The sequence below is a fragment of the Eubalaena glacialis genome, chromosome 10, assembly GCF_028564815.1.
Source record: "Eubalaena glacialis isolate mEubGla1 chromosome 10, mEubGla1.1.hap2.+ XY, whole genome shotgun sequence".
NCBI classification, from domain to species: domain Eukaryota; kingdom Metazoa; phylum Chordata; class Mammalia; order Artiodactyla; family Balaenidae; genus Eubalaena; species Eubalaena glacialis.
Window position 1 is genome coordinate 116,184,753 of NC_083725.1, and position 22,222 is coordinate 116,206,974.

At 54.6% G+C, this 22,222-nt stretch overlaps 1 protein-coding gene across 1 annotated transcript; it reads right to left on the bottom strand.

The window, feature by feature from the left end:
• Positions 1–14,153: 14,153 nt before the first annotated feature.
• On the bottom strand, positions 14,154–16,734 carry CD248 (CD248 molecule). Its single transcript, XM_061203739.1, has one exon. The coding sequence runs from the start codon at positions 16,729–16,731 to the stop codon at positions 14,422–14,424; it is 2,310 nt and encodes a 769-aa protein (XP_061059722.1). The 5' UTR covers positions 16,732–16,734; the 3' UTR covers positions 14,154–14,421.
• Positions 16,735–22,222: the final 5,488 nt, after the last annotated feature.

Consider the following 22,222-nt stretch of genomic DNA (forward strand, 5'->3'; position numbering starts at 1 on the left):
AACATCTATAGACTGGTCTGCAAAATTAACACCAACCGTTTTTTGTGTTTTGTTTTGTTTTGTTTGTTTTTTTGGGGTTTTTTTGGCTGTACCGTGTAGCTTGTGGGATTGACCAGGGGTTAAACCCAGGCCTCGGCGGTAGACCGCCAGGGAATTCCTGAACACCAACCATTTTATAATGCTTGTTTGAGGGAGAAGGTGGTGGTATATCAGATGTGGGCCTACTGGGGGCAGAATGGCATGCTTAGGTCATTTATTTGGGCCCTCTAGCCTACAGTAGATTAAATATGGCCACAAACTCTTTGTAGCTCATCCCCTCAAGAGGTGGAGTCTATTTCCTTGCTCTCTAAATCTGGGCTGGCCTTATGACTTGCTTTGTCCAGTAGAATGTGGCAGAAGTGAGGCTGCACCGCTTTGGAGGCTAGGCCTCAAGAGGACTTGCAGCTTCCACCTGTGCTCTCTTGGAGCCCCGAGACCACCAGGCTGTGAAGATGCCCAGCCTAGTCTCCTGACAGATGAGAGGCCACATGCCCCAGCCAAGAGCCCGGACATGCCAGCCCAAATGGAGCCACACATGACTGTAGCCACAGGAATGACCCCCAGGTAAGAGTAGCAGACTAGCAGACGAATCGCCGAGCTGATCCCAGCCCAAATCGCTGACCTACAGAATGGTGAGAAATAAGAGATCCTTGTCGTTTCAAGCCACTAAGTTTTGGAGTGGTTTGTTACATGCAATGGATAGCTGATACAGGCTCTGAACCCATTTCCACCTCTTAATGGAGGGTCACTGGGCCTGCACAGCCTGGTGAAACTGGAAACCCCAGTGTCTGCTGGACAGCTCCCATCTGGTGGTCTGGTGTCTCTTGTTCACGTGTTTGGTCTCTATCTGAGGCAACAGTGAACCAGGGTACTCCATTCTAAACCATTCTCAAAGGAGAATAATGGCTGAGGAAGGGGGCAGAGCTTTGTCCCCAGATCCCAGAGACCTCTGCCTCTGCTCTCTGATCGAGGCCTGACTCGGCTCCACACAGCACGGCTGAAACAAGGTGCCCGATCTCCACACCCCCAACCCTGCTTCTCTCCATCTTTTCCATCTCAGGAAATAGTGTCACCACTGTTGCTTAAGCCAGGCGCTTGCACAGCAACCTCCTTCTTCATAGTTGTTTTTTAAAAACTTTATATTACGTAAAATTTCAAAGACACAAAAGTAGAGAGATTGGTGCAACAAGGCCCTTTGCCTCCAGTGCCCAGCGCCGCAGCCATCGCCCACCAGGACCAGTCTTATTTCACCCACACACCGCCGCCCCCCACTTCTCCCCGCTCCAACTGGAGTGTCACGAAGATCTGGAAGTTGTAACATTTGATCCATGAACACCTCCCTCACCCCCGATGTGACATCTACACCCAGGATTTTGCCTACAACACATCTCTCTAAACACCCCCAGTCCTATCCAAGCCACCACCTTGCCCCAGGTCCCCCTAGGGGGTCCTCTTCCAGTGACAACCTTGGACTCCAACAAGCCTCCCCTTCCTCGCATCCCCTCCAGCCCATGCAGAATCACCTTAAAATATAAACCAAATCACATCTCCACCTCACTCAAAATATACCAGTGCCTCAGGACTTCCCTGGCGGTCCAGCAGCTAAGACTCCGTGCTTCAACTGCAGGGGGCACGGGTTCCATCCCTGGTCAGGGAAGGAAGATCCCGCATGCCGCGTGGTGCGGAAAAAAAAAAAAATATATATATATATATATCAGTGCCTCAAGGAAAACCCAGACTCCTGCCCTGGCCCTCAGACCCCTGTGAGGTCTGGCAGACATCCCCAAGCTCCCCTCTCCTTTTGGAGCTCCAGCCACGGTGGCCTTGTGCCTGATCCTACAACAAGCCAGGGTGCTTCCCGCCTCGAGGTCTCGGCACATGCTGTGCTAGCTCCGGGAGACTTCCTCTTCCCCAGCTCTTCCCGAGACGCCCTGACCGCTCTGTCTGAAGCCATCCACTGTTCTACCTCAGCTCCCTTTGCATTTCCTTTCTGCCACTCACCATAAGTGGCAACTATTTTTATTTATGTATGCATGAGGTTATTATTTATTTCTTCTCTTAGAACTAAGCTATGGGAGGCAAATGGTAACAGGTGCAGACCTTTCAGTCTGACGGAGTTCCAATTCTGCCACTACCACCTGAGTGACCCTGGGCAAGTTACTTATCCTCCCTCTCAGCTGCAAAATGGGAGATAATAATAGAATCTTCTGACTTCCACGGGTTGTCATAAGGATTAAATAAGATAATATGCCACCATCACAAGATTGTAAATCAACTATAATAAATAAATAAGTAAATAAAATCACAACAGTACTAAAAAAAAAAAAAAAGATAATATGCCACCATGCTAAAAACAGGGTTTGCAGCATAGCAAGTGCTCAATAAATTTAGCTATCATCATCATTTGTACTATTATTGTTATTAATTATAAATAGGTACTCCAGGGCTTCCCTGGTGGCCCAGTGATTAAGAATCTGCCTGCCAATGCAGGGGACACGGGTTTGAGCCCTGGTCGGGGAAGATCCCACGTGCCTCGGAGCAACTAAGCCCGCGCGCCACAACTACCGAGTCCACATGCCACAACTACTGAAGCCCACGTGCCTGGAGCCCGTGCTCTGCAACAAGAAAAGCCACCGGGATGAGCAGCCTGCACACCACAACGAAGAGTAGCCCCCGCTCGCCACAGCTAGAGAAAGCCCGCACACAGCAACGGACAGCCAATGCAGCCAAAATAAATTAAATAAATAAATAAATAGATAGATAGATAAATAAATAGATAAATAGGTCCATATTGTGCACGCGCACACACGCTCACCAGCAGCCAGCACAGCGCCTGGCATACAGTCGATGTCCAGTGAATATGCGTTAAGTGAATGATTCCACAGCTTCTACCAACATCTCTGGGGTTACTGGGGCTACGAGGTCCTGAGGATGGGCTGGTGGCCCGCTTCACCTTACCCTGTGGCCCAGACCTGCCAAAGGAGATTTTCATCACTCAGCCTCGCTGGAAGTGTAGCTTTATCTTCCTTGGCCCATGGGCCCAAGAAGGGCGGCCAGGGAAGTGTGTGCTGCCTCCCCAACCCAGAGCAGCCCATGAGGTTTTGTGTCCCCTCTGTGGATGCAGACCCAGAACTACTGGACCCCTAGAGCTCCCCCAGGTGGCAGGCCCGTGAACTTTTTGTGAGTTTCATCTTCCTTCCCAGGTCACACCCACTGCCCTCTGTCCTCCAGAGCCCCTGAGTATGAATTTATCACTGAAGTGGCTGGAAAGGACGACACGTCCCTGAGTCAGGGTGGAAAGGCGAGCTGCTGCCCCGCTGGGTGTAGGCAAAAATCCCCTGGGAGTCAGATCCACAGCAACGAAGAAAAGCAGAGCGGCCAAATTGATAACTGCACACCAAGTGCCAGAGGCTGTGCTGCCTCTGCTCCAAGGAGGAGTTTCTGTCCGGAATGTCAGCTGAGACCAAAATCGGCTAATTTTCAGTAACCTGTGGTTGCCCAGGAAAAGACAGTTGTATTTTTCTTCTTTTTGGCTGCTGTTTGTAAAACTTATAAAATAAAACTGACCAAAATTAAAATACTGATTTTTTTTTTCAGTAGAAGAGTTTTAATTTTTGTGTTATAAAACACAATGTGTGGGACTTCCCCGGTGGCGCAGTGGTTAACAATCCGCCTGCCAATGCAGGGGACATGGGTTCAAGCCCTGGTCCGGGAAGATCCCACATGCCGCGGAGCAACTAAGCCTGTGCGCCACAACTACTGAGCCTGTGCTCTAGAGCCCGCAAGCCACAACTACTGAGCCCGCGTGCCACAACTACTGAAGCCCGCGCGCCTAGAGCCTGTGCTTTTCAACAAGAGAAGCCACTGCAATGAGAAGCCTGTGCACCGCAATGAAGAGTAGTCCCCGCTCGCCGTAACTAGAGAAAGCCCGTGCGCAGCAACGAAGACCCAGTGCAGCCCAAAATAAATAAATAAATAAATAAATTTATTAAACAAACAAAAAAACACAATGTGGATGGACTTCCCTGGTGGTGCAGTGGTTAAGAATCTGCCTGCCAATGCTGGGGACATGGGTTCGAGTCCTGGTCGAGGAAGATCCCACATGCCATGGAGCAACTAAGCCCGTGTGCCACAACTACTGAGCCTGCGCTCTAGAGCCCGCGAGCCACAACTACTGAGCCCACATGCTACAACTACTGAAGCCCACGCGCCTAGAGCCCGTGCTCTGCAACAAGAGAAGCCACCGCAGTGAGAAGCCCACGCACCTCAACAAAGAGTGGCCCCGCTGGCTGCAACTAGAGAAAGCCCGTGCGCAGAAACGAAAGCCCAATGCAGCCAAAAATAAATAAATAAATAAAAATTTTAAAAAAGAGACCCAACGCAGCCAAATAAATAAATAAATAAATATTGTAAAAAACCCACAATGTGTTATAACTAATATTTTAATATTAGACTAATATTTTAATAAAAATCAAGTTCAAAACTCTAAAAAACACTTATAAAACAAACATAAGATCCTTGAAAATTTCAGACTCTGTGGACAGTTATGAAGTTAGGAGTTGGAGGGGAATTCTCCGGTGGTCCAGTGGTTAGGACTCGTTGCTCTCACCGCCTGGGGCTCGGGATCGATCCCTGGTCAGGGAACTAAGATCTCGCAAGCCACGCGGTGCGGCCAAACAAAACAAAACAAAACAAACAAAAAAAGCGCATCGCTCGTTTGTTTGCTGGGAAAGCAAGGGGTGGAGCGTGAAGGACTCACCAGTGAAGGTGGCAGCTCCGGTGGTTTCAGGGACCCCCAACTGTGGGGTAGAAAGGAAACTCCAATCTCCATCTTCAACCTGGCCCTCTGCCTTGAGCTCTGGATTCAGGCATACAGGTACCTTCTTGAGCAGCCCACTTGGGTGACCTCCAAATACGGCAAACGCAATAGAGCCCACACTGAATATCACCCATCTCTCCCAAGTGGCTGCTTCTCCCATGTCTCCGCCTCCATGAATGGCACCACCAGGGGGAGCCAAAACCCGGCGGCCACAGTCCTCCTTCACATTCAGCCGGTCACTGGATCCGGTCCAAATCCACTTGCCAACCACCTCTCGACTTTACTCTCTCCTCCCATCCCAACTCTGCTTCTGCCTCGGTTCAGGTCACCACCCTCTCCTGCCTGGGCAGGGCCCTGGGTGGTCTCACCTTACGTATTCCTTTTTTTCCCAGTTTTATTGAGATATAATTGGCATATAGCACTGTATACAGTTAAGGTGTACAACATAATGATTTGACTTACAACATTAAAGTAATAGAAAATTTTTTTTCCTTGTGATGAAAACTCTTAGAATTTATTCCCTTAACAACTTTCATATAATACGTACAGCACTGTTAATTATCTTGTCATGTTGTACATTGCATCCCTAGTACTTATTTATCTTATAACTGGAACTTTGTATCTTTGACTACATTCATCCAATTCCCCTTCCTCCTAGCCCCCACCTCTGGTAACCACAAATCTGATCTCTTTTTTTATGAGTTTGTTTGTTTTTGAAATATGACTGATCTATGACACTTTGTTAATTCCTTGTATGCAACATAGTGATTCAATATTTCTATACCTTTCAAAATAATCACCATGATAAGTCTAGCTGTCATCTGTCACATACAAAGATATTACCTAATTATTGACTATATTCCCCACACTGTACATTTCATACCCATGACTCATTTATGTTGTACTGAAAGTTTGTACCTCTTAATCTCCCTCACCTATTTCTCTCCCTGCCCCTCGCCCCCCCTCCTTACCTTATGTATTCTTGCTGCTCTCCTGTCTGGTTACTTTTGTAACCCTGATCCCTTGTGGAGTCTCTGATGCATAGTACGGTCTTGATAAATATTGGACAAGTGAGTGAATGGTTTGTTGTTTTAGTGGCTGGGGGGGGTTCCAGTGGCCTCTACTTGACCCTTCCCCCTGTAATAACCCTTGTTCCCATGGGGATATGGGGCTCTGCTTGTGTCAAAATGTCCTAAATTACACACAGGAACCAGGAAAATAGCCCGAGGTGGGTCCTCTGTGAGCAAGCTCTGTGGTGGAGCCTCAACTAGGGAAGAAAATTAAAATCTACTCTTTAATTATTTCCTTATTAGTGAGAGAAACTGCCACTTAGAGGTTGCCTGCCGCTTTAAACCAGCTGGTGGCTCTGTAATCGTCCCCTTCTGAAAGACTTCCCTTCTAATCTTCCCCTTCTGAAAGACTTCCCCTCCTCTTCAACCAACAAAATTGCAGGCACATGATCCAAGAAAGGCCAAATGGATGCTTGGAATGTAAATTTTAGGCAAAGTCTCAAATATTCTGAGACTGGCTGGGGACAAGCATCCGGTAGTGGCCTGATCACGCTGCTCCTGAGTCCCTGCTCCAGCCTCCCAAGCTACCCCAGCTTCTGCTTGTTTCCAGGTCTGACTTTCAGCCCACATTAACCCCACAGCTCCCAATGTCCTACCAAAGATTCCCTTCTATTTTGCTTGACATCGAAGTTTGCTGACTGGCTGGGGGCCAAGGTGCCCCTGGGAGGAGAGCATTTGAGACCTCCTTTCCTTTTGAGGTTTAAAGTGATTACATAGAGACTTCCCTGGTGGCGCAGTGGTTAAGAATCCGCCTGCCAATGCAGGGGACACAGGTTTGAGCCCTGGTCCAGGAAGATCCCACATGCCGCGGAACAACTAAGCCTGTGCGCCACAACTACTGAGCCTGCGCTCTAGAGCCCGCGAGCCACAACTACTGGACCCACATGCCACAACTACTGAAGGCCACGCACCTAGAGCCCGGCTCCACAACAAGAGAAGCCACTGCAATGAGAAGCCCGCACACCGCAACAAAGAGTAGCCCCCACTCGCCACAACTAGAGAAAGCCCGCGTGCAGCAACGAAGACCCAACGCAGCCAGTAAATACATAAATAAATAAATAAGAAACAACACCACCACCAACAACAACAAATAAAGTGATTACACAGCCCCAGATGCTGGTGATGGACTTGAACTGAGATCAGATGGCAGGAAAGAACCCCAAGGGCCCCCAAGAGGGGGTGGCTAGACATAAATTCAGTACCAGGGTCTGGATACAGACCAAAGCTGGAAACATCTCCTGATGCAGCCCCTCACTCCCAAGGCTGTGACAGCTGTGGCAGCACACTGTCCCCTCCAGTGCCATGGCCACATGACCAGGAATGACTGTTGGGTGAAAATTGGCAGCTAACAGCACCCCTCCCAGCTGTCTGGCTGCAGCAGAAAGTAGCTGGCAACCTCTCACTAATAAACAAGCCGACAATAAAAAGAAGATTTTATCATCTGTCCTACTGGGCGCTCCACTGCAGGACCTGCTTGCTGTGGCTAGAGGGATCTCACACCAACCCAGCACTGTTTTCCTGGTCCCTAAGTGTGACTGTCAGAATGATGGCCCCAAATATGCCCACATCTTAATCCCCTGGAACCTGTGAGTGTATTACCTTACATGGAAAAGGGGACTTTGCAGATATGATTAAGGTTAAGAACCTTGAAAGAGGGAGATTATTATCCTGAAATATCCAGGTAGAGCACCCATTTTAATCAGTCCTTCGAGAGCTTCTTTAATCAGCCTGTCTTCATGTAAAAAATTATTTATTTATTTTTTGCACGGCATGCAGAACTTCTCCATCTAGGGATCGAACTCATGCCCCCTGCAGTGGAAGCACAGAGTCTTAACCACTGGACCACCAAGGAAGTCCTAATAAGCCTATTTTCAATGGCCACTGAGAGCGGAGAATCTCTGGGACCCGGTGACACATCAGTCTGTGAGGTTGGGCAGCTAACAGGTGGGATAGAGTGATTTTACCATTCCGTTCTCCGAAGCCTCGGAATATTTTCCTCTGTATTATTCCAAGGAAGTCTGACTCTTCCCAGTGTGGCCAGTGCTAGATTGGGGCTGGAGTGAGCCCTCTGAAAAAGCTGCTGTCAGATGCCTGCATTAGAGTAAGAAAATCCAGCTTCCTGTAATGCCCTCCAAGACAATCCATGAGTTAAGACCTAAATCTTTACTTTCTGCTGCCTGGTAGTGTACCCCCAAAGCCAGGTTTGCCTCTTCTCCACAGGCTTCCATCATTCATCTTGGAAGTGATATCATCTTTCTAATCTGATTTTGCCCACCCACAGGCCCGTTTTGTTTTTTGGGTTTTTTTTAAATGTTTATTTATTTATTTATTTATTTTCTTATTAGTCATCCATTTTATACACATCAATGTATACATGTCAATCCCAATCTCCCAATTCATCACACCCCCACCCCCACCCCCCCGCTGTTTTGTTTTCATTTTCCTCCTTCTCATTAGCTATCATGGGACAAACCTGGCAATGGAGTAGAGCAAGGGGGAGGGGAAGGGTTCCAGGCACCCGCAACCTCGCACCTTCTTCCCACTCCTCACAGGCATCCTCCATCAGAATCCTGGCGTCTAACAAGATCCTTCCTTTGATGTAGGGCCCATGCACTGCAGCAAACTCATGGGGATGCCATGAAATATTATAAAACTTTGAGGGAAACACAGAGATACTGGATATCTGTCAGACAATTGGCAAGCTGCTAGCTCGAGGCAGTTCACAGTTTCAACATCGGATTGTACTACGTTCCTTTCAATGACATAATATCTTTGCACAGCTGGATTTTTGGCAGCTGCCATGATAAAAAGCAAGTACCACAGGGAAAGTCAGTGCGGAACAGGAAATGAAGGTGACGATGTCCTGTCTGACTCCAAGTTTTGAGAAGTGGTGCACACACCCATCAGCAAGTGATTGTGGTTACTTAAGAATAAAATATTTTTGTATCTTTCAATGTATGTGTATTATTTTCTCAAATGACCACTGAGGTATTAAAACACAAGTACTTCTTACGTCGTTTGAACCTAACTATTTATTAAATGGAACTGTTGGGTGACCAAGGGACGCCATGAAAAAATCAACTGAGACACTCAGGACGTGGTGAACCGACAGTGTTTGGGAACCTCTGCCGTAGGGACTTGGTGGGCGTAGGATGTCAGTTTCTGTGGATTCAGCTCTCCCGTGATCAGTTTCTGGACTCTGTCTTCAGGGCTCCCCACTGCCAGCTAAAGCAGACAGCACTTCCTACAGGAGGTTCTTGCAGCCACCCTGAATGTCCTCATAGGCTTCCAGCAAGAAACCTGCCTCTCCTCATAGAGACCTTTCTCGTCTCCAGCAGATTACTGTGGCTATCATGGGTATTATAGTATGCCCATTTTTCAAATGAGGAACAATTAAGGAACCTGCCTAATGTCCCCAACCCTCAGGTAGTGGAACTGGAATCAAAGCAAGGCTGTCTGGTGCAGGGTGCCTGGTCTGTTGTTTCTTGGCTGCGTTGGGTCTTCGTTGCTGCACGCGGGCTTTCTCTAGTCGCAGCGAGCGGGGGCTACTCTTCGTTGTGGTGCTCGGGCTTCTTATTGCGGTGGCTTCTCTTGTTGTGGAGCTCTGGCTCTAGGCGCGCGGGCTTTAGTAGTTGTGGCACACGGGCCCAGTTGCTCCGCGGCATGTGGGATCTTCCCGGACCAGAGCTCGAACCCGTGTTCCCTGCATTGGCAGGCGGATTCTTAACCACTGTGCCACCAGGGAAGTCCCTAGGGTGCCTGGTCTTAACCACTGCCAGTTGGTCTCCTGGAAAGAAATCCCCAGACTCACCAAAATCACGCTAAAGCATGGCCACTCTCAGGGGCCCTAAAGCTGCATTTGGTCTGGGCCCCTTGTCTGGATCCCACGAGGTCGCAGGCCATGCCTCACTTAGCATCATCATTCACCAAAACCACAACTGACTGTGAGGAAGGCTTCACCTGTCCCCCACACCCAATCACATCATGATCAGCCTGGGAGCCCACATTTTGCAGCCTCACCCCTAAAAGCAAGTTCCCTGGGAAGTGGGCATTTTCTGATCAGAGACATGGCGGTCATTATGCACTGGCTCTGCTCTAGGGGTGAGGATCACAGAATCTACCTGGATTCAAACCTCTACTTGCTAACTTGGTCAAGTAGGGCAGGTGACTTAACACAAGGCACTCAGGCAAGTGCCTTCGGCTTCCTCATTCATAAATTGTGGGGAAAATGGCAATTCTTGGGGATTGTTATGGTTCTTAAATGTTCTTTTTTAAAAATTTACTTATTTTATTTATTTATTTTTGGCTGTGTTGGGTCTTTGTTGCTGCACGCGGGCTTTCTCTAGTTGCGGCGAGCAGGTGCTACTCTTCGTTGAGGTGCGCAGGCTTCTCATTGCGGTGGCTTCTCTTGTTGCGGAGACGGGCTCTAGGTGCGTGGGCTTCAGTAGTTGTGGCACGCGGGCCCAGTAGTTGTGGCTCGCGGGCTCTAGAGCGCAGGCTTGGTAGTTGTGGCACACGGGCTTAGTTGCTCCACGGCATGTGGGATCTTTCTGGACCAGGGATCGAACCTGTGTCCCCTGCATTGGCAGGTGGATTCTTAACCACTGTGCCACCAGGGAAGCCCTTTTAAATGTTCTTTAAATGCTATGGTTCTTAAAAGATTCTTAAATGTAAAGCCCTTAGAATTGGGCTAGGCATATAATAAGTGCTGCAAGCATCTACTATTATTTTAATTATTATTTGGCACCAAACCCCACTCGCATTTGTAGAGGCCAGGACACCAGAGGTGGAATCCCATCTGGAAGGCATCCCACTCCCCAGGCCTGAGTTTGCCGGGGGTGGTTCTGAAGCAGGGAGTGCTGGCACCTAGTTGACCTCAGTAGGTGTTAGTTCCAACACCCTCAATTATAGCTCCCCGGTCTGTTCCAATATTGTTTGAAGAATATTTTATTGAGTTCCTAGCGCTGAACTCCAGAGTCTCCAGGGCTCCCTGGAGACCCCCCCCCCAAACCCCATCTAGTGTAGGAGTCAGCAGACTAATATTTTCAAATGTAGGGATGAGCACTGATATAGAGGTCGGCCTTGAGATCAATTCCGCTCCAAAAACTGTGGCTGTCAGATCCCAGCTGAGGACCTCTGAGCCCAAACCCACTCCCTCCCGCCAAACACACACCCCTATGAAAGGTGTCCACACATCCGAGTGCTAGTTGGGGGAAGGGAGGGCCCAGCACTAACAGTTCTTGACCCCCAGGTGAGACGCTGTGCTTTCGCCCCTGGGAAACAGGATTCAAGAGGAAGAACAGCAAGAGTCCCACCAGCTGCTATAAAGGCTGGCAGGGACAGCCTCAGCTTGAGGACCAATGTGAAGCCCTCTTGGGGTCTTCCAAATACGACGGAGGGCACCTGCGAGCAGATCTGCCGTTTTGCCGGGGGAACTCGGCAGATATTACAGTAATACAAACATTTAATAAATTAAGCAACTATTCATTGAACACTAGTGTGCTCTGGGAGAGGCCGGACTGAGGCTTTCTGGTGGCTTCAAGCCACCGAAGGTAGGTGGCGCCAAAGGCCCATTCATGGACACCGTCCGCCGGACTCTTGATACCGTCTCGGACCTCCCTCCAAAGAACCCGCGATCTAGACGAAAGGAAACCGGGGGCAGGGAAGGAGAGTGGGCGCCCGGGTCGGGTCCAAGGGGCATCCTGCTCAATAGGGTTCGGACCCAGTAGTCTGAGCATACCCAGAGGCAGTGAGGACTTCGAGGGTCCCAGGTCCGGAGCGGGCGTGGCTTCCGTCCTGAGAAGGTGGGGCCTAGGGTGGATGGGGCTATACATTAACAGGAGGCGGAGCCTGAGAGGAGAGGTTGGGTTACTTTCTCTGCGTGGTTGATGCCTGTGCTCAAAACCCCAGAGAGCAGCGCTCTGGGTGGGCGGGACTTAAGGGACCATCAAGGGCGGGGCTTCTGGGCATTCTTAGTGGGAGGGCCCTGGGGCTCTGTGTAGGTGGGCCATTACCTCAGTAAGAAGCGAATGTGTGTTAGCCATACGTGGGCGGAGCTCTTCCCTTGGTGAGGCCGGTCTGGGGTCCGGACCCTACAATTTTGGATGCTGGGGAGGGGGCGTGGCTTGCAGCTGGGCGTGTAGCCTGAAGAGGCGCTAGAATGGAACGCGGTGAACTCCTGGAGGGCGGAGTTTGCATCTCTACCGGACAGAGTTAATGTCTCTGCTGGATTCCCTACACTCGTGGACCTAGTCCCCAGCTCTGCAAAGGGCGGAGCTGCGTGAGGAGAATGTGTAAACTCTGGGCGGAGTTCATACCTCCTGGAAGCTGCAGCTAATAACTGCCAGTCTCCTAGCGCAAGCTGCGCTTAGGAGGCGGGGCTATGGCCCTGGTGGGCGGGGCCTAGGTACTGCCTTGGCCGGGGCGGAGCTGATAGAGCAGAGGGGCGGGGCAATCGCTCGGCGAGAACCTCTGAGCTGGCAGGGGGCGAGGCTTGTGGCCTTGGTGGGCGTGGCCTCTGGAGAGTTCCCGAGGGGACGCCAGACAGCAGTGGGTGGGCGTGGCTCGTAGCTCCGAGAGGCCAAGCTGATAGTGCAGGCCCGGGTCGCGCCTGGAGGAGGCGGGGCCTGAGTCAGTGGGCGGAGCCTCAAACGCAGCTCTGGGTCTGGGCGGAGCCCCATTTCGGCGCTAGTGGGGGCTCTGCCCTGGGAGGCTGTCTGTTTAGGGCCGCACGCAGCTCCGCATCTGGTGCTCATTACAGGATGACAAAGAGCCGGCTCTGGGCCCCCTTCCCCACTCCCATCCCCGCCCTCTGACAGCAGTGCTTTTAACTCCTTCCTGCCCTCGGGGCGCTGTGGATCTCCTGCCCAGGGTCACATGAGGGAGCTCTAGTTCTTCCCGTCCTGGCAGGCTTTGTCAACCCCCAGGCTGCGCCCCCCACCTTCTTCTCAGACCTAGGCCTTTGGACCACCTGGCGACCCCCACTCCCATCCAGTGAACCTTTCCGGCGGCGCCTCCAACGTTAAAAGCTTGGGCTGGATCTGTCGGGGGCGTCTGGTTTGAGTTAGGGGAACGTGAGAGCGGAGGGGAGGCGGTACGTAGCGTTCCCTCCGCCCCCTCCGTGTCGCCCCCCACCACGCGCCCCTATTCGTCCCCAACTCCCGCCCCTCCTCTCCTGGTCCCTTGGGGCCCAGCTCAGCCTTCTAGCCCAGGCCCAGCCCCTGGGGTCAGAGGGTGGCAAAGGGCACTGCGTAGGAAAGGGGGCTCTGGGTCACCCCTCCTCGCCTGCCCGGGTGGTCGTGGTGGTTCTGCTCCGTCCTAATTAGAGGTCCCTTAGAAGCTGCAACTGAAAAATCACAGAGGTGGTGGGAACCCACGCCTCCCCCTCCCCCTGCCACGCCTCCCCCTCCTTGGTCCCCCCAAGGCAGTGAGCCCAGGATGAGGGAGGTTGCTGGGTCCCCACAGGCTGTGATTTTTTTACCATCCCCTCCTCCCGTTCATGGCATATCTCAGCCTGGAGCAGCCTGAGCCTTGCTCGGTCTGCAGTTCTCCCTCTCCCAGCACCATCCACACAGAGAAGGGCACAGTGTGGCCCAAGATGGGAAGGCCTTGCTCAGGAGGCTGCCCAGGGAGCTGGGTGTGGGATCTCGCTCCTGGGTTCCTGGCTCTCCGCAGCCCAGCTTCTGGCTCTGACTCCCACCACCTCCCCAGAGCAGAGAGGAGGAGTGCCCCCCATCACCTACAACCCAGGGGGATGACAGCACCCTTGACTCAAGCCACCTGAGCCCCAGCCACCAACTTCTGGGCGGCCTTCGGGGAGGGGAAGGGAAGTACCAGAGCTCACTCTCTAGACTGCCTTCACTCCCCAGAATCACCAGGCCTAGAACTTGCCTTTGACCCCCTAAACCCCAGTTTGGCTCCAGTTCAGCAGAAGCCCTCATTCCAGATTCAGTCCCACCTTCTAAGAGTTATGGTAAAAAGAGGAACCAATATGAAATTCTCTTCATGCCGAACCTCCCACTCCTAGGCTCTCTGTGTGACCTTGGGCAAAGTTCTGCCCTCTCTGGGCTCCTGTTTCCCTGAGAACCTAAAGCATACCCTGCCTTGAGGAGTCTTACCTTATTTCCTGGGGAGCCCAAACAAGCTGAAGGAAGATCCCCTCCTTCTTTTTTCTGAGTCCTCCCAGACCCTCCCCTCAGGCGCCAATGGGGGTCAGGAGCTTTGGGTGAGGTTGGCACCCCGTTTATTGGAGAAGAACCCACCCCCTGAGGTCCTGGGGGGCCTCGGCATCTCCTCCGTCTTGAGTGCTGGGCCAGGAAACAGCTCCCAAGAGTCAGGTCTAGCGGTTGACTGAGAGAGGAGCCTGGCTGGGCCCGGGGGAACCAGGAAGCCTTCTGTCCAGCTGGGCAGCCCCCGTGGGTCCCTGGTGCAGCCTGGCCCATGTGTCCAACGCATGCCCCTTCCCCCACCCCACAGAGCGGGGGCTGCGCCCCATCACACGCTGGTTCTGCAGGTCTGCACCTCTGTGAGGCTGCCCCGGTGGGGCGCGGGTTCCGTTGAGCCCTTGCTCCCGGCGTGGGTGACCCAGCGATAGCAGTCGGTCACGCGCTTATTGGGCGCGTGGGGGCCACAGCGGGTACAGTACACGATGCCCAGTGCAAGTAGGACCACCAAGAAGACGCATGTTGGCACTAGGAGTGCCACCAGCAACCACCGATCATCCCTGCGGCTGCGGCCTGCTGGACTGGCCTCCCCCAGGGCTGTGGGGACTGCCGAGGGCAGCCACGGGGCCAGGTTGGGGTCAGGGGTACCTTCCCTTGGGACTTGTGGGGCTTTGGAATGGGGGTGTGTTGGGCTAGCGGGTGAGGTCTGGTTAGTGGGGCTCTCTGGGGGCAGGGGAGTGTGGAAGGCTGGGGGTTGGGTGGCAGCAGGCACGGGGACTTGATGGGCAGGTGACACAGGGGGCCTGGAGGTAGTGGTCAGAGAAGGCTGGACAGTGGAAGTAATGGGATGGTGGGTGGCCTGGGCTTTGAGGACCAGGATATCTGGGGTCACAGGGGTTTGACGGGCGCTGGAGGTGGTGACCAGAGGGGCGTGGTTAGCTGGGATTCGAGGCAAATGAGTGGTGTTCTGGGTATCAACGACCTGGGTATCTGGAAACATGGGGGACTGGTGAGCGGGGAACAGTTCAGGATATTTGGCTGAGATAATTGGGGGCTGGTGGGCAGGGGTCGGTCCTGGGTGTGTGGCAGAGATAACGGGGGGTCGGTGGGCAGAAGGCGGATCTGGATAGTTGGCTGAGATCTTGGGGAACTGGTGGTCAGAGGGCAAAGCTGGGTGTATGGCAGGGACCACGGGGGGCTGAGGGGCAGGGGTCAGGGGCGGACGCGTGGCAGAGACAATAGGGGGTTGGTGGGCAGAAGGCAGTGGGGGGCGTGTGGCAGAGACCACCACAGGCCGGGTGACAGAGAGCACTGAGGAGTGGTAGGGGACCCTAGGGGCACTAAGCGGGGGTGGCCAGGTGGGGTCCAGGTAGGGCATCCGTGACTCTCTGTCCTCTGGGAAGCTAGGTCTATAGGCCAGGCCAAAGTCAGGTGACTGCGTGGCCTCCATCCACGGGATCCCAGGCATCTCTGTCCAGCCACCATCAAAGACCTCCCAGGCTTCATCTTCATCCTCTTCATCCTCCCCATCATCCAGCAACTCGTCCCCAAGGTCCTGGGAAGCCCGGGCGCCCATGGCCCCAGCAGGGCTGCAGCTGATGCCATCAGCCTCCAGCTCGTGGCCCTCGCTGCAGTAGCACTCAAAGCCACCAACGTAGTTGACGCACATCTGCTGGCACACGCCGGCAATCTGGCATTCATCTGTGTCCACGCAGCGGTGCGGCTCATCCTCGGCTGGCCGGAAACCCAGGCGACAGTGGCAGCTGTAGCCCTGTGGCCCTCCAGGCTCACACTGCTGCTCACACAGGGCATGGGCACAGGGGTCCTCGCAGCTGCGCCCGTCCACTGCCAGCCGGAAGCCCTCGGTGCAGCGACAGGACACCTGACCGTCTGCCTCCTCCACGCACTCGTGTTCACAGCCCCCGTTGTCCGGGCCGCAGCCGGTACCGGGGCACAAGGGCCCAGTCCGCGACCAGCCCACGCCACCGTCAGGCTGCTTCACGCAGAGCAGAGAGGCTTCTCTGCCAGCCTGGCATGGCACGGCAGCCACAGAGCCGAAGGGCAGCCACTGAAACTCTGCGGAGACCAGGTGGAAGGGCGTGGTGTAGACGGCGGGGCCGGCCTGGCCTGCCTCATCGGGCAGCGCTGGGCAGGAGCCCTCGAAGCCAAACTGGCACAGGTAGCCATCGACGGCCAGCGTGCACGAGCCCTCGAGCCAGCGATGCTCGCCACTCGCCTCAAGGGCCGCACAGCGCTGGGCCGGGCAGGGCCCACCCGTGGCGGGCTGGGCCCAGTTGGTGAAGGCCGTGTCCTGGTCCCCTGTGGTCCACGTGAAGCCCCGCAGTGGGCGCTGCGGCTGGCAGTGCCGGGCCTGCCGCTGCAGCCCGATCCACAGCAGCCGGCTGGCCGGGCCGGAGCCCACCAGGCTGTCCACGCGCCGGGCCTCCTCGGGGGTCCGCGGCGTGGCCAGGTCGCCCCCCAGCTCACGGCAGGCCCGCCAGGCCTCCAGGAAGGTGCGGCGCCGCGGGAAGAGCGCGTAACAGCTGCCGGGGCCGCAGGCAGCGCGGGGCTCGGCGGCCCAGGGGGCCTGGCCCAGCGTAGGCACCGCGGCCGCCCAGGCCAGCAGCAGGCGCAGCAGCATCGCGACGCCCCCCGACTGGCCCGGGCCCGGCCGGCAGCCGCTCTTGACAGGGGGCGGGACTGGGGCCTCTGGCGGGCGGGCCGGGGGCGGGCCCGGGCTGGGCTCAGGCCTTGTAAGGAGTGGGCTGGGGCCGCTGCCAGCTCCCTGCTCCCGCTCCCCCGGGGCCGCCAGAGCAGGAAGCAGTCGGGCGGGGGGCAGGGGTGGGGGGGTGCAGGGAATGGGGGCAGGGGAGGGGAGGAGGCGCTGCTAACGGGCTGGGAGTCGAGGAGAGGAGGCTGGACGACCCTCAGAAAACTCCAGCACCGTCTGGGGCTCTTGGCGGTGGGTTGACGTCGCTTCCCAGAGACTCACAGAGACCCCAGTCGGGACACACCGACCTCGTCACACCCGTGAACAGCTGCTTGTCATGTGTGTGGAAACATGCTCTGACTCACGCTCTCACGTCACACACGTGTGTATGCTCCTCTCCACACACAAGCGCACGTTCTCCATACTCTGTCCCTTCGTCCCAGAGTTGCACATACTCTGACATGCTAAACCCTTTAGGTGTGCATGCGAAAAGTGGTGTGGGTTCTGCAGGCCCTAACACAGGAAGTCACCCACCTTCGCATGTAGGCCCTGGATGTGAGAACCACCTCGATCACACAGGCGTGGGCATCCGCAGCCCTCATTTATATACTGAGCTCCTACCTCTGCCCTCAAGCCTCCTGGCCCCAGCTGGACCGGGCGTTGGGGGTGGCCGGGGAAGGAGGAGGGGCAGGGGGCTGCCCTCCCTTCACCTCTGCTCAGCCTGGGGCCCTGGGAACCTGGACTTAGAGGGGGAGGAGGCGGCCCCCAAACAGGAAATGCTTCTCTGGGCTCCCTACTGCAGGAGGGCAGGGTGCATGGGGGAGGGGGTGGGCAGGGTGAGCAGGGCTGGCTGGGAGGGGACTGGTGAGAGGCCATGTATGGACATGGGGCACACAATGGTACACACGTGTGTGTGACACAGGCGTCACATGTGTGGAGCCCTCCTTGCCCCCAGGCAGGGCCTGCTGCGTAGGCCTGGCCGGGGTCCTCTTCCCGCCCCTCCTGGACGCCTCTGGAGGCATGTGTACTGAGCCCATTAGTCAGGATGGTCCCTGGGGAGCTGGTTGTCAGATTAACCCGTGCACACCCACTGCACTCTTAGCAGAAATTTGAGCCGGGGCGGGGATGCTGAGAAGAGGTTCTGCTCCTCAGCGTGCTGTCCTGATCCGGCTTCCCACTCTGCCACAATCGGCTGTGTGACTGCAGGAAGTCGCTGACCTTCTCTGGGTCTCCATTTTTCTTACCTACAAAACGGGGCTAACGTGTCAGGGCCCTTCAGCTCAGCAGGGCTATTGTATCACGGCACTCAGTGTGTGCAAATGTGCTTTGTCAGCTGCAAAGCATGAGACAAATGTTCCTTAGTCTTCTGAGCAAATCTGGGGGGGGGGGGCGGGGGATGGAACCAGGGCGGCTTTGCTAACCTTCTTACAGTGGCAGGGCTGGCCTTGCAGACGCGGCCAATCCCCTTGAGAACCAGGACTTTAGAAGGGCCTGCTATATGCCAGGAAGGTTGTTCTTTCAAGGTTTACATCTGTGAAGCACAGAGAATTATCCCCCTTCTCATGAGAAGAAAGTCAATGTGGGGCAGTTCATCCTTCCACTGGCTCAGACCCAAAGCCTTGAGATCATCCTTGACTCCTCTTTCTCCCACACCCCACATCCAGTCTCTCAGAAAATCCTGTTGTCTTCACCTTCAGAACAGATCCAGAATATGACTGCGTCTCACCACCTTTGCCACCCACGTCTGGCCCAAGCCACTACACTTGTCCATTTAGATTCGTGCAACACCCTCTCCTCTGGTCTCTCTCTTGCCTTCTCCATCCTGCCAGAGGGATCTTTTTAAACCCCAAGTCAGATCCAGTCACTCTCCTGCTCAGAACCCTCGAGGCCCCCATCTCACTCAGAAGAAAGGCCAGTCTTTACCATGCTCGGCCTCCAGGCTCTTGTGATCTCCCCGCAAACTCCCTCTCTCATCCCTCTCCCTTCCCCTCATTCCCTCTGCTCCAGCCACTCTGGCCTGTGGATGTTCCTCAAACTCACCAGGCACATGTCTACCTCAGGGCCTTTGTATTGGCTGCTCCTCTGCTTAGAACACTCTTCCTGCAAGATGCAAAGTCTCTGCTTCTTCACTTTCTTCAGGTCTCAGCTCAGGCATCAACATCCCAGACCACCACCCTCCTCCACCATACCCTGGGGCTCCCTGGCCCCCTGGTCTTGTTCCATTTTTCTCCTTTGCCCTTACCCCTATCTGACATGGTATATATTTGCTTGCTGGCCTGAATTCCCCAATAGCCAGGGTTTCTCGCCGTCGGTATTATTGAGAGTCAGGGCTGGGTAATGATATCTCCTAGAGACTGTGCTGTGCATTGTAAGATGTTTAGCAGCATCCCTGGCTTCTGTCTAGATGCCAGTAGCATCCCTCCAGTTGGGACAATAAAAAATGACTCCTTGGGACTTCCCTGGTGTTCCAGTGGTTAAGACTCCACGCTTCCACTGCAGGGGGCACAGGTTCGATCCTGGGGAACTAAGATCCCACAGGACTCGTGGTGCGGCCAAAAAAAAAAAAAAAGACTCCAGACATTGCCAAATGTCATGTCCCCTGGGGGCAGCATTGCCCCTAGTGGAGAACTCCAGCCCTAGGAGACTGCGAGCTCCATTTTGGCAGGGTCATTGTCTTATTTCCTACTGTATCCCCTGAGCCTGGAAAGCTCCTGGCCCACAGATGCTGCTCAATGGGGTTTGCTGAACGAAAGAATGAATGAATACATGCATGAATGAGTAAATGAGACTCAGCTAAGTGAAGAATCTGGCTCAGGGCAACGCAGGGGGGATGATGCGATTCTGCCTGGAGCCAAAGCCCACCTGCTCCCCACATTCACCCAGCCTTCCCCAGAAGTCATACCATCCTAGACATGGGAGATCCCTGGAAATCAGCAAGCTTTTTTGTGGGTGGGTACACTGAGGCCCAGGGGGTCTCAGAGAGACTGTGTGGCAGGGCTGGGACCAGAACCAAGGCCTCGGACCCTTCTTCCAGTTCTCTTTTTGCTGCAGTGCCTTGAGGAGTCGTTGGAGCGGTCTGAGACTTTGGTGTGATGTCAAGAAATGAGGATGGAAGGAAGGCATGATGGGAAGAAGGCACAGCCTAGACAAAGTTACTGAGCTGGGAGAGCTCAAGATGTGTTTGGAGAATACAAAGGACTCTGCCGGGGCCTGGAGGGAGGTTTAGGGTTAGAGGGACAGTGAAGAGTAGAGAGCGAGTATCAGAAAGGGGGTAGAGGCCTGGCCTGGAAAGCGGTGGAGCTGCCCCTGGAAGGCTGGCCTGCATCATGGGGGTCACAGGGAAGAGGCATGATGAGAGATCCCTGTGGCTGGTATGCGGTGGGTGGAGGGGGGACCGGAGGCCAGGGACCAGTCAGGAGGTTGCTGCAATAGTCTGGGAGAGGGGAGGGAGCTGGCTGGAGAGCTGGGTAGCAAGGCGGGGCAGGCTGGGGAAGGCAGCCGCTAGAGGCTCTTCAGGGGCGGGCGGGGGCTGGCCGGAGCCTGGTCCAAGGGTGTGGCGGTCCTAGTCATGATTCGGGCAATGGCCAGTGCTGGGGCGTCTGAGGGGAGGCTGCAGGCCGTCTGGCGAGTGGGCGGGTCAGATCAGAGGTCAGGACTACAGCCTCAGTGGGGGTGAGGCATTGGGGGTCAGGCAAGCAAAGCAGAAGGAGGAGGGTCAAAGGCCAAATTCCAGATGGCCTGGCTGGGCAAGTGGAGGGAAGCCTGAGCCAGGAGGCGGGCGGTAGTGGGGAGGAGTGGGACACCCTGATCCCAACAAGACTAAGGGTTTGGTAGGTAGAGAATGAGACTTGGAGATGCACCTGGGTGCCCAGTTTGGGTGGGCATCTAGCACTCACCTACCTGCCCACCCCCAGGGCCATCCATGTTGGGAGAGGTGGGGTGGAGGCTGCCTAAGAATCTCCTACCCTAGGGCTTCCCTGGTGGCGCAGTGGTTAAGAATCCACCTGCCAATGCAGGGGACATGGCTTCGAGCCCTGGTCCGGGAAGATCCCACATGCCGCGGAGCAGCTAAGCCTGTGTGCCACAACTACTGAGCCTGAGCTCTAGAGCCCGCGAGCCACAACTGCTGAGCCCACGTGCCACAACTACTGAAGCCTGTGCGCCTAGAGCCCATGCTCTGAAACAAGAGAAGCCACAGCAATGAGAAGCCCGCACACCACAATAAAGAGTAGCCCCCGCTCACCGCAACCAGAGAAAGCCCATGCAAAGCAACAAAGACCCAACCCAGCCAAAAATAAACGAATGAATGAATGAATTTAAAAAAAAAAAGAATTTCCTACCCTAGTCAGGAGAAGGTATATATTGGGCGCACCATCATGGATCTGGGGGTGAGGGGATAAAGAGGGTCTTGTTGTGGTCTTCATGCCAGTCCTGTTCAACCTGACTCATCTTGGTTCCCCCATAGCACAGAGAAGATGCTAACTGATGCAATAAATGCTTGGAGGATGGGGGGATGGATGGATAGATGGATGGGTGGACGGATGGATAGATGGATGGATTTAGGAATGAGTAAGTGGATGGATGGATAGATGGCTAAGTAGATGGGTGTGTGGATGAGAAAACGTTTAGATGCATGGTTGGGTACAGGGAATCAGGCAGAAATGCTAATTTATAATTAGCTGCCACCGTGATGGATGGCACACTCAGAATGTAACCCTATGGATCTGTAGGAGTGCAGCCCAGGAGGACGGGACAGCTTGGGCCACCATCAGCAGGGAGCATGTGTGATGCTTCCCTGTTACCACACAGCCTGTTTTCTCTGTTGGGGCCTGAGGCCAATGTGTCTCCCTGGCTGGGGTGGGGACAGCTCAGGACACCAGGCGTGGCTGACTCACATTGGGAGTCAGGAGGCTGGGGTTCCCTGCTCCGATCATGGCCCTTTTGGGGAGAGCTCACCTCAGGAGGGCCATGGAAACAGAAGCCCACTTCCCCAGAAGGAGCGTTGTCTTCCAGCTACTGGGACAAGCCAGACGGTGATTCTGGATGCAGTATGTGGGCCTGTTGGAGTTGGGGTGAAGGCAGCTTGTAGAGGGGCTGGCCCTCAGAGGGCCCAGTGGAGCAGCCAGCATGGGGGAGCTGAGTGTGATTGGGGGGCGCCCCCCCGGGCAGGAGTCCTAGAGAGCATTGGCACGAGGGCCGCTGAGCCAGCACATTGCTTTGTGTACAAATCACCTCCTTTCCTCCTTTCTGTTTTGTCCCCATCCCCCCACCTCTCTCCATTTCTAAATTCTTCCCAAACCACCCCAGCCTTCAGGCTTCAGGAGGAAGGGCCAACGGGTGGGCGGGAGGCGCCTGGTCTTGGGTGGGAGAGGTCCCAGGGCAGGAGTGGGGAGGGAGGGGAATCTGGGAGGGAGGGGGTTGA